This window comes from Gadus morhua, chromosome 4 (genome assembly GCF_902167405.1).
Source record: "Gadus morhua chromosome 4, gadMor3.0, whole genome shotgun sequence".
NCBI classification, from domain to species: Eukaryota; Metazoa; Chordata; class Actinopteri; order Gadiformes; family Gadidae; genus Gadus; species Gadus morhua.
Genome location: NC_044051.1, coordinates 5,601,983 through 5,614,482, shown reverse-complemented (window position 1 = coordinate 5,614,482; position 12,500 = coordinate 5,601,983). Strand labels below are relative to the sequence as shown.

Here is a 12,500-nt window from a genome sequence, read left to right as displayed (position 1 = left end):
ACCTCACGGACCCACAAAACACACTCAAACAGACACTGTAGACACACACACAGACAGAAACACATACACACAGACCCCCACACTCACTGACCCACACGTGCAGATACACAAAGACAGACACACACACATACACAAAGACCCACACACACACAAAGACACACACACACACACAGACACACTCACGCACACACAGACAGACATACTCACACACAGACAGACACACAGACCCCCACACACACACACAGACCCACACACACACACACACACACACACACACACACACACACACACACACACACACACACACACACACACACACACAGACCCATACAAACGGCCACATATGCAAACCCCCCCAAGCAGACACAAACACACACATGCAACCCCCCCCCCCCGCCCCACACACACACACACCCGTGCGGTACTCACAGCACTTCCATGTTGCTGAGGCCCCAGAGGGCCCCGTCCATGAGCCGGTTGATGGCGTTGCGCTGCATCTTGAGCGAGCGCAGCGCGTGCAGCCCGTGGAACGTCAGGCCCTCCACCCGGCGGATCCGGTTCCTACTCAACTCGCTGGAACACACCAGACCACACGGCCCCCCTGGTCAACGACGCGAACCCACCACAAACCAGGTCCCCGTGACCTCACCCGCTGTACGTCATTCAAATTGTTCCTATTGGTCTTCAAAACCCATACACTTCATAACGCAGTTGTACTTTGTAATGTCAGGGATCTGATTGACTTTAGTTTTTCCAAATATGGCTATTCCTTCCAAATATGTCTATGCTGCCCAAATATGGCCATGCCTCCAGAATATGGCCATGTTACTCAAAATCGGCCATCTCTCCAGGATATGGTAATTCCACCCAAATACGGTCATGTCGTCCAAATATTGCCATCTGTCCCAATATGGTCATGCTGCCCAAATATGGTCATGCAGCCCAATCAAATATGGGCGTGAGGTGGAACGGTGCGGGGCTTGGGACTCACAGGTGCAGGAGGTTTGGCAGCTGGAAGATCTTGGCGGGGAGGATGGACAGGCGGTTGCGGTTGAGCCTCAGGACCTGCAGGGTGCTGGAGAGGTTCACGAAGCACCCCGGCTCCAGGACAGAGATTCTGTTGGAGTTCAGGATGCTGGAGGGGGAAAGAGAGAGAGAGAGAGAGGAGGGGGGGAGAGGGGAGAGAGAGAGAGAGAGAGAGAGAGGAGGGGGGGAGAGAGGAGAGAGAGAGAGAGAGAGAGAGAGAGAGAGAGAGAGAGAGAGAGAGAGAGAGAGAGAGAGAGAGAGAGAGAGAGAGAGAGAGAGAGGAGGGGGGGAGGGAGGAGAGAGGAGGGGGGGAGGGAGGAGAGAGAGAGAGAGAGAGAGAGAGAGAGAGAGAGAGAGAGAGAGAGAGAGAGAGAGAGAGAGAGAGGGAGAGAGGGAGGAGGGGGGAGAGAGAGAGAGAGAGAGAGAGAGAGAGAGAGAGAGAGAGAGAGAGAGAGAGAGAGAGAGACAGAGGAGGGGGGAGAGAGAGAGAGAGAGAGAAAGAGAGAAAGAGAGAGGAGGGGGGGAGAGGGAAGAGAGAGAGAGAGAAATTAGTTAAAAGTTTGAAGACATGGTTCTTCTGACCTTTAAGGTTAAAAATGATGACACCCGCCTCAACACACACATACACACACACACACACACACACACACACACACACACACACACACACACACACACACACACACACACACACACACACGCACCCCGCTGATGACGGTGGATTCACCCCGCGGGGGGGGGGGATCCCACTCAGCATCTCCGATTCTGCTCTATCAAAACATTACTCAACCGACCCCCACGTCCACATGCACACACACTGGGCACACCGGGTCTCCGGGCGGGACTCACAGGTTCCTGAGCGTCAGCAGGGGGAAGGAGTCGGGCCGGATGTCCACCATGTTGTTGCTGCTGAGGTCCAGGGTCTGCAGGGCCAGCAGGGGCTGCAGCTGGCCGGGCGCGATCCGGCTGATCCGGTTGTTTGCTCTGAAAACAGAAAGCCAGCAGCAGAACCCATGAGCAAGGTAAACAGCGGCGTGTTTGGCCTCGCGTCGGGGGGGCAGCGGCCCTCGGGTTTCCCTGCACACAAACAGCCGGGGTCGCAGCGCAATTAGCCCGCGGCGTTAGGGGGAATCACAAGAGAGTCACGCAACGCGTTAGCCGACCCGGTCGCGTCCACCGCCCAGCGTGAGCGGCGTGTTTTCCTTTGGTTCTCGCTCTGTTGACGTTAGACGTTATCCCCTCTGGTACCGTATCCCCAATGCCGGGCTGGACAGGGGAGGCTAAAGACTCCATTGGTGGATAAAAGACGGCGTTAGCGGCTAACAGACGGCATTAGCGGCTTGTCAGCAGCGTTAGCGGGCAACCGACCACAGTCTCCATAGGCGGTCAACTGACGACATTAGCAGCCAACCGCCGATGTTAGCAGTCATCATAACAACGGCGTTAGCGGGCAACCGACGGCGTAAGCGGCTAACCGACAGCGCTAGCGACCAAACGGCGCCGTTAGCAGCTAACCAACAGTCTGTGGCCTCCCGGATCCGGCCAATTGCTGGAGATATGGTACCAGAGGGGATAATGTCTGGTACACTACCTCCACGTGAGGACAGGACTTCAGGAGGACACAGACAGCGTTAGAAGCTAACAGACGGCGCCAGCGGCTAACGGTTGGCGTTAGCCGCTAACAGACAGCGTTAGTGGCTAGCTGCTGCTCTTCCTTCCCGACAGGTCCGGACAAAGCGTCGCCTGGGCTCGGAGCTTAGCGACGTGTTATTTTGTTTACAAGGTAATTACGAACAAGGTATTTAAAAAAATTAAATAACCCGCCAATTAGTTGGCTGATGAATGCCATTCCCACCCCCCACCCCTTCCCCCCCCCCCCCCACCCTGCCACCACCACCTAGCCGCCCCTCCACCAGCCAGCCCCCAAGTGAAAGCATGCCCCAGCAGAGGCCAGCAATTTCCTGGGCTGCACGCCTCCTAAATTGCAGAGCAAGGGCTGCTTAGTTATAAACAGTGGCGCTACAGGGCTCTCTGTGTGTATGGAGAGAGAGGGAGAGAGAGAGGGAGAGAGAGAGGGGGGGGGGAGAGAGAGGGAGAGAGAGAGGTGGGGGGGGGAGAGGGAGGGAGAGAGAGAGGGAGAGAGAAAGAGAGAGAGAGAGAGAGAGAGAGAGAGAGAGAGAGAGAGAGAGAGGGGGGGGAGAGGGAGGGAGAGAGAGGGGGGGGGGGGAGAGGGAGGGAGAGAGAGAGAGAGAGAAGAGAGAGAGAGAGAGAGAGAGAGAGAGAGAGAGAGAGAGAGAGAGAGAGAGAACGACAGGGAGCGAGGGAGAGAACGAGAGAGACGGACAGGAGAGAGAGGCAAGGTGGGGGAGGAATTCCCTTCCCTACTCCAGACTACAGGCCCTCGTTTTCAGTATTCATTGCACCATTCACCCCCCCCGCCCCCAGCCCCCCGCCCCCAGTCCCCCCGCCCCTCACCTGCCTCTACGACGTCTCTACACCTCACAAACCGAACAGAGCCTTGGTTGAGTCGTGCTAGGCCGGTTCATTCTGTTTCTTTACGTGTCTTTGGTTTTTCCTGTTGACTGCGTACTTTTATTGAGAGTCTGGCGCACATGTTCCTGTTTCATGGTGTGTGCGTTACAACACTTTGGAACACAACACTGTTGTTCATTGATCTGCTGCAAAACTGATTACTCTGTGTTTCCGCGATAAATAATAGCTCTGTTTTCTTCTGTGGCAAAGATTAATGCAAGATTAAAATACATCAATCTTCATCTTCTGGTTTAAAAATACGTTTATGTGACCCCCACATGTGTGTGTTGTTAGAAAAGTTTCGAGATGAGAATTAGATTGGGGGATTTGGAGGGTTTGAGAGACGTTTGGCGACACACAGCACACATAAGGATCACCTCTGGATCCTGTTGTGTCCCGGCTTAGAGCACTGAGCAGTTACACGCCTTTTTCCACCCATCTTAACTGCGCTCACTGTTGTTATTTAACTGTTTTTGGACCTGTGGCTTCCTTTAAGAGACCAGCTACAAGCTTTAGCTGTCCCAAGCTAACAGAAACAACACTCGTGGTGAGCTCAAACTGGGAACACACTGAAAAAAAAAACACACTGTTGGATGTATGAGGACCTGAGAGAGGCCTCCCGGATGCCATTTGGCTCACCAAAGCTTGGCCCTATTGGCCGCCAAATCCCAATGTTCCACGGTCATGCTTTTTTGGCAAAGCAATGTCCTCTGCTCGGTTCTACTACGCCAGCCAGCCGTGGGGTTGTCGACTCCAAAAACCATAACTCCCCCGAAATAAACTTTTCACACGGCGCCAAAATTGCGCCATTCAAGAAAAAAACAAGAAGTCTCCAAGAAGGCGCCATTTTCTTTCCTATTTTTCTCTTCCCTCTCTTTTTCCCCTCTTCCTTTAAAAAGATCCCACCTAGGAGTCGGAAGTGAGCAGGAAAGCCAGGCTCACCAGGTACAATGGGAGTAGTACAAGAATCCCTTTTGTGGGGGGATTTGCAGAGAGCTTTCCACGCACCACAGCCTCTGTACGAGCAGACAAAGGGACCGCAGAGCACCTGGGGTCTCCGTTTTCATGTTCCGCTATGAACACTCGTCCACAGACGGACGGGGAGGGGGGGGGCGGCCGGGGGAGGGGGGGGGGCGGCCGGGGAAGGAGGGAGGGGAGGGAGGGGGAGGGGAGGGGGAGGAGGGAGAAAAAAAAGAAAAGACGAGGGAAACCAGTTCTTCAAGTTCGGTTCTTCTCCGCGAGTGAGGAACCACCTGGTGGAGCCCGTCCTGTGGGACTCAGAGCCTGTGTTTTGACGTCCTTACACGTTACCGACTCGTTATTGAGTTAAAAAAACGATCAAAGGTCGCCGAATCCAAAACAAGACCAAGTCGCGGTGGTTTCGGTCGTCTCTATTTATTGTTGTTGTCACCGCCGTTTCTGCGTTTGCTGGATTTTTCCGTAGAAACCGTAGAGGACCAGCTGTAGGACTTGCGTCGTAAGCAGGCTTCACTTTGCACGAGTGCCGCACTGCAAAAACAAGTCCCTCGAAAGTGTTGCCCTCACAGGGTTTAGAGTCTGTTGGTAAAGTTCCACTCAGATGAATTGCACTTAAAAATTTTAGTGCAATAAACCGCTGCTATTATTATTATTATTATTATTATTATTATATATATTGCGCTCTGATTTGAGTTTTTTTGGCTGAGAATTTGTTCACAGCCTAAAACACAAATCCATCAGAAACAAAATTTTGAACATCCAATGCATGTGGAAAAATTCAGACAGCTAGCTTAAATCAAGGAAGGACCTTTCTCTTCAGTGTCAAACGTCTCTGAGATGACCGAATAGATAGTCTTAATTAATAAATAATCCAATGGAGGTTGACCAGAGAAAAACCAAGAGCACATCCTCTAACCCTTTCTCTCCCTGCTAGTCCACACCAGTCATGGATTATAGTCCTGTCAGCAAACCAACACCACATTTCAGATCTGGAGATCGACCTGTTGACCTTTGTAGACCAGCCCCCCTCCTCTGCCTAAGGGGGTTATCGGCAGTCAAACATGACAACCAATACGCTGTCCGCTAATTGCATGGACATTTGTTCCCCTATTTTGTTGCCAGATAAGGAGAAGGAGAGTCGACGTCTATTACTGTGAAATCGTCAAAATCGTGCTTGATGTTCGTGCCGAGCCACTGCTCAATCCCAGTCGATCAAGAGTCGGCCAAAACACGGCCTGAAGTCTGCCAAAATATGGCCTGGGGTCAGTCGAAGCCAAGCAGAGAATCAGACAAATCCCTTCTTTTCGGCTAAGGTCTGAACTCAAGTCAGCCAAAATGTGGACTAGAGTCCGTCAAAACTGACTAGTTCATCAAAATCAAAGTCAGCGCCTTCGCCAAAATAATCAGTGCAGAGTCAACAACATGAGTCTACTCAGCCTAAATCAGCCCAGACTCAGCCAGACAAAAATCAACCCCCGCTGAAAAGGTATTTCAGGTATTCACAAAATACTAGTTGCATACCGAGAGGTACCGTGGCCCCATTGTCTGACTAGGTGAGGTTATGTATGCTCCAGCTCGACGAAAAAGGGCCAATCTGATCTTCTCTTTGTCTGGCGTCAGGAACGTAAATCACACAGGGATACTACTACAAACTATGCTTATCGACATCTGAGATACAGTTGATAAGTAAAAGGTGAAAAGACAGTGGATATCCTAAAGATCAGAGAGAGACAGAGAGACAGCGAGACAGAGGGAGAGTGTGGAGTCAGGAACATAAATCACACAGGGATACTCCAACCTATGCCTATCACCATCTGAGATACAGTTGATAAGTGAAAGGCGAAAAGACAGTCGACATCCTAAAGTAAAAACACTTTCCCTTCTCCCATCTTAAGACGTTCCCACTGAGGATTCTGGGTTTCGTGTTCTTATTTCCATCCCGAGAAGGAACGAGGAAAAAACCTCTTCCAGCATTTGCTCTCCCTACTTGAGTTTCTCCGGGCTGGGGAAGGGGGGAGGCCAGGGGGGAGTCAAGGGGGAGAGCAGCCAGGCCCGGGGGTATCCGATACCACTTATTCAAACAGCCAGTCAGACTGAGCGACTGCGCTCCCCCCAGTCCTTTGACCTCGCGGCTCGCGAGTCAAAACAAACGGCGCTGGCGCTGCAGCTGGTAGCAATTGAGTCGTGATCATTTTAATTAATTGAACAATTTCCCAGGAATTTTATGGCGGAGGGGGGGGGAGGGAAGGGGGAGACTGGGCGTTGACCCCCATACCGCCTCCCTCCCCTTTCTGTTTCTTCCTCTGCGTGTTTGGGAGGAGATGTGTTTGTGTCTGTATGTGTGGTTGTGTGTGTGTTCGTGTGTTTGTGTGTGTGTGTGTGTGTGTGTGTGTGTGTGTGTGTGTGTGTGTGTGTGTGTGTGTGTGTGTGTGTGTGTGTGTGTGTGTGTGTGTGTGTGTAGGTGTGTGTGTCACTTGGGGAGAGATGCTTTTGGTTCTACTGCTGGAGGCTTAGGAAGGTAACCGTGGCAACAGCATCAACACCAACCCCAAAGCAGTCGCTTATTCGACGAAAGCAGGGGACACACATACATCAACACACAACTGAACCGCACACTCATAACAAAGCCTTTTCAGTCATTTGTCCGTTTTTATCCGGTGGGGGTGAAGTGAAATATCGACACCCTGGGACAGCTCTGATTCCCAACAGTTTGAGGGCGCTGTTTGACTTGGGAGCAGCCCGGGAAACTCAGTGCTCAGTGTCTCTGCCCCGGTGGCTGTGTGGGTCTGATCAGTACCATCCCTGGGCTCTGAGCAGCCCCCCCCCGCTGGGGGATGTGTTCAGACGGCGAGCGCTGCAGCGAGGCGTGTTGTCGTTTAATATGGCGTCGCCGTCGCCCGGGCCAGGACAGGAAACAAGCAGGCCCTGGTTCTCATTACAGGCACCGCAGTGAGGGCACCGAGCAAGAGAGGCTGCTCAGACACTGGTCCTCTTCCAGAGGGATCGACCACGCACACACACACACACACACACACACACACACAAACACACACACACACACACACACACACACACACACACACACACACACACACACACACACAGGCACTGACACAGGCACACACACACACACACACACACACACACACACACACACACACACACACACACACACACACACACACACACACACACACAGGCACGCACACATGCAGACACACATTCTTACTACCAATTTCGCGTCAGATAGTCATCTGAACTTTAAGAAAAATAAATGGCATCACCATAAGCGTTGGTGATTTCAGCGCTGCTATATAGACCTTTACAGTGTTACAGTATGGTGCAACATCATGGAGCTTTGCGGATTTATTGTTCTTGCGAAAGTCTGAAGTTGATCAAATTATCTCAGATCATAGCTGAATTGGCCTCCACCCCAGGGAAGATAAAAGTTCCATTAAACAGAAACAACCCGGGATTAACGCCGAGAACACCCTGGATCTGAGCTGCCATAAATCAAATACTCAATCCTAAACGAACGCACTCAGGGGCCGACGTGCTGCGTCTCGTCAGGATCTCGAAAAAACGAGGCACAATAACGGTCCAACACGCGCAACAATTACGCCACAAATCACTCTCCCTCTTCAGGCGGCCACCTCTCTCTCAGACCGCTGAGGTGAGAGCGCTTAGCCCCCCGGGCGAGGCTGTGAGTGTGAGGCGCGTGTCGGCCCTCTGGCTGTGTCTGTCGCTGTCTGCCCAGCCGAGGGAGCGTCGTCACGGCGCCACCTCCACTCCGAGTGAGACGATCTCCAAGGGACCGTCTCCAAAAATAACTCCCACCAGTTTTGGCATCGCATGCCGGCGAATAACGAAGAAAGGAATGAAAATGTGTTTTGAAAAAGCGTTGCACAATAACACTGGCTTGATTCCTGCGAGAGTTTTTGGAAGTACAAAGTGTCTGCCGGATTCCGACGGAATCAAAGCGTCCACGCGCCGCTTAACGAGGGAGGGGGAACGGACTCCCCCCCCCCCCGCCGCCGTGGTGACAGCGAACGCTTCGGGATGTCATTAGTCTCCTACGCAGAACGAACACGTGAAAAACACTTCTGTGTTCGCCAAATCCTGTTTTTGTTTTGCCACTGCTTGAAGACTACACACACACACACACACAAACACACACAGACAGACAGACACACAGACACACACACACACACACAAAGACGGAGGAGGAGAAAACGGGCGCCGACAGGCATCAGAGCGTTTCGGTTCCATTTCAGTTGACAGCGTCTGTTGTTTATGTTTTATTGGGGGGGGGGGGGGGACATGTCTAGGAGTAAACGCCGGGCCTTGACTGTCTGGTAACCATGCCTAGCCAAACAGCAGTACACCAGAACAGAGCAGAGGAGAAAAAACACACAACACACACACTCACACACAACCAAAACAACGATGGCAGGGGGGCGGTGTCAGGTTTGACTCGCTGCAGCGACATTCGAACCCAGTGGTGGAGTTATTATGACCACGCATGGGAACCCGATCCCTGGTTACCGAGAGCCAAATCCAAAGGCCTCTAATGCGGTAAATAAAAAGGGTGTTTGTACTTACAGAACCAGCGTGGTGATGTTCAAAGCGCACGGTCCGAAGTCCGGTATTCTCTCCAGCTCGTTGTTGTTGAGCTTTCTGCATGGAGGGAAAACCCAAAACAAACAAAACCAAAACTGAATGAGTTCAAGCCTGCTTTTTTGTGTGGGTGGTCCGAGTAACCGACCAACCGACTGACCGAGTATTGAGCTGAATTCTGGGGTTTTGCCTGCGGAGACGTAAGAGCGCAAGTCATACTTACATTTCCTTCAAATGTGGTAGGCTGGAAAACAAAGAGGCAGGCAGCACCTGCAATTTGTTGTGGCTCAGGTCCCTGTGAGAAGAGGAGGCAGAGGTTGGAGGGGAAGTCAGGAACACACACACACACACACACACGTCACACCCACCGAACACACCCACACACACACACACACACACACACACACACACACACACACACACACACACACACACACACACACACACACACACACACACACACACACACACACACACACACACACACACACACCAGGGACCACAGATCTCAGACCTCTGCAATTTTCCGCTTTGCACTCTCGCCGCTGATGGGATGGCAGGGCAGACTTCCCATGCACAGAATAATTCCCATGTGTGTGTGTGTGTGTGTGTGTGCGCCATCAGGGAAGTCTGCCTGATACTACACTGAAGTTATTAACGTTTGAAAGAAAACAAGGCTTGTTTGCGTTAAAAAAGAATAACACTGCTCTCGTGCGGAGCCGCAGTGCATCATGGGGGAAACTAACCAGCATGGTTTTCCCTTACAAGGAATACACTCGTTTTCAGATATGACCTCACATCACAACACAATAACTCAATTTGTCCTTTCCACCACGCAAATGCCACACGTTTTTTGTTGTACGTCGTCATTCCGATCAAGAACTACAGCACATCGGTCTTTTCTACCAGGCGAATGCTACACCGTTTTTGTCGCAAGTCGCCATTCAGATATCGTCGTTCCACGTCTTTCGGACACAATGCACATCTTGTATTCAAGGTGGGTTTGACCCTACAGCCAGCCCCCCCCCCCCCCTTCCACCACTGGTTTACCCCTCTACAAGGCCCTCCTCGTGGAGGAGAGAGAGGGGCATACATTGCTGTCATGGCTGCCCGGGCCCCTGGCGTGACACAGTGAACTGATTCACTGTTTTCCAAGGGGAGCGGGTGAGAGCTCTGCTCACCACACACACACTTGAGTGATTCTGGGCAGGCCAGTGCGTCTGAAGACTGCTGAACGCGCTCCAAAACCAACTGCAGTGATTTTTTTTGGGATGGGGACAGGGGACGTTTAACCCTTAATAACAAGACGGACGCTCCTCGCACGAGCGTACTTCTATAACGTGTTTTTTTTTTCTTTAACCTTGTGACAGAACGACGTCGTCTCCTCCTCGCCAGATAAAACGCCTGAGTCGCTGACTGAGACGCCAGCCAGTCACAGACCGGCTGGCGTGGATGAGTTATGAGTTATAGAGCCAGAGGCAGAGGAGGCCGTTTGGAAGGGGATGTTTAAAACATAGCCATGGGGGGCGAGGGAGAGACAGAGAGAGAGAGTGAGGGTGTGTGGAGGGGGTGGGGGGGGGTTATTGGTCTGATGTGCCATAAACTGGGGGAATTATTGACGCTGCCGTGCACAATCAACGTTATGGTACCAGACACATTCTTCGTCCCCCCCTCCTTCCATCTCTCCCTCTCTCTCTCTCCTTCTCTCCCTCCCTCGCTCTTCTCACTCATCTGGAATCCATCAAAGAAGGAGAGGGGGGAGGGGAATAACCTAACAACTGGTAATCTATTCACAATGCCAGGAAAAGGGAGAGAGAGAGAGAGAGAGAGAGAGAGAGAGAGAGAGAGAGAGAGAGAGAGAGAGAGAGAGAGAGAGAGAGAGAGAGAGAGAGAGAGAGAGAGAGAGAGAAAGAGAAAGAAAAAGAGTGAGAGAAAGAGAGAGGCCTTTGATTCGTCCAAAAACACCCCTGGTTAATTTCTTCACTCACGTGAAGATTTACTTCTGTGACTGTGCAGTGACATATTGTGGTGGTCGCCGTTCTCACACTGTGTGAGTGTGCATGTGTGTGTGTGTGTGTGTGTGTGTGTGTGTGTGTGTGTGTGTGTGTGTGTGTGTGTGTGTGTGTGTTTGTGTGTGTGTGTGTGTGTGTGTGTGTGTGTGTGTGTGTGTGTCCCATAAGCCTATCAGGGTCCAGGCACCCCCAACTTCCCTTAAAGATCGAACCACAGTTCAGCTGTGCAAGATAATGTCCCCTCTCTCTCTCTCTCTCAGACACAATCAGGGGCCCCCACACCTCTCCATTATAGCTTTGGAGACCCCTACGTATTTATCTGCTGACGGAGGATAGGTGGGTGTAGTTTATCTGCTCTGGGGAGGGGGTGACAACAGGGGTGAGAAAACCCTTCCAACGTTGTGACATCCGTGGGAGAGCAAAGGGAATGCGTCAGCTCATCTTATATTTCCCCCCTCCTCCTTCAGATCTGGAGTCGTCTGGTTGGAATCAAAGCTTATCTTCCACTTCAACACAACGGTTTGATATCCCTCTTCAAACGCTGGTACACACACTCGCACGCACGCACGCACGCACACACACACACACACGCACACACGCACACACACACGCACACACGCACACACGCACACAGCATTTCCCGGGCGTGGAGGCATTCTCTGTACAGCGGAGGATTTAAAGTCGGGCGTTCAAGTGATCAACGCGGGCAGACACCTCAGACACATAAAATCAAGTTCTCTTCCCTCCCTCTTTACTTTCACACATTCCTCTCTCTCTCTCTCTCTCTCTCTCCCTGCCTCCTCTCTCCTTCCCACTCCCTCTCCTTTTATGAGGGCCTATGTGTCGGGCTAATCCGATAGCAGCTCCATAATCAGTACCATCGGGGGTCTCAGAGTCGCTAATTCAGTAGAAATAATGGGGTGCCGCCGAACAAAAGCTCCGGCGTTTCGGGGGGGGGGGGGGTGGAGGGGAGGCCACCCGTAAATTAGCATGCCAGAGTGCAAAGAACTTCCCCCCCCCCGATGTGGAACCTTTTTTTTGTTTTTTTTCCCCGTCATTTTCTTTGGATGTCTCTGCTCGGGTTTAAGAGAGGCTTGGGCCGGGTCTGTTTTCTCTGGCAGCCGCGAGTTTCCAGAGTGAAAACGAGGAGAGACGCCGTGTGTTTCACCCCCACCGAGTGGTAACTTCACTCCAGGGGAGGGAACGAAGGATCCTATCGCGATACATGGATTGGATCCTATCGCGATCAGGGTTTCCCACAGCACTTGACAGCTTAGGCAGCCGCCTGAACAACACACGCCTGCCTCCTCAACTATGGTGTAGTTTTTAACATTT

At 52.0% G+C, this 12,500-nt stretch overlaps 1 protein-coding gene across 1 annotated transcript in view; it reads right to left on the bottom strand.

Annotated features, from left to right (window-relative positions):
* The window catches only part of lrig3 (leucine-rich repeats and immunoglobulin-like domains 3), a 28,118-nt gene that overhangs the window by 12,662 nt on the left and 2,956 nt on the right, over positions 1–12,500 (bottom strand). The window contains 5 exon segments of the mRNA XM_030354384.1: positions 430–573; positions 992–1,135; positions 1,876–2,010; positions 9,139–9,213; positions 9,377–9,448. Coding sequence (XP_030210244.1) covers positions 430–573; positions 992–1,135; positions 1,876–2,010; positions 9,139–9,213; positions 9,377–9,448 — 570 coding nt within the window.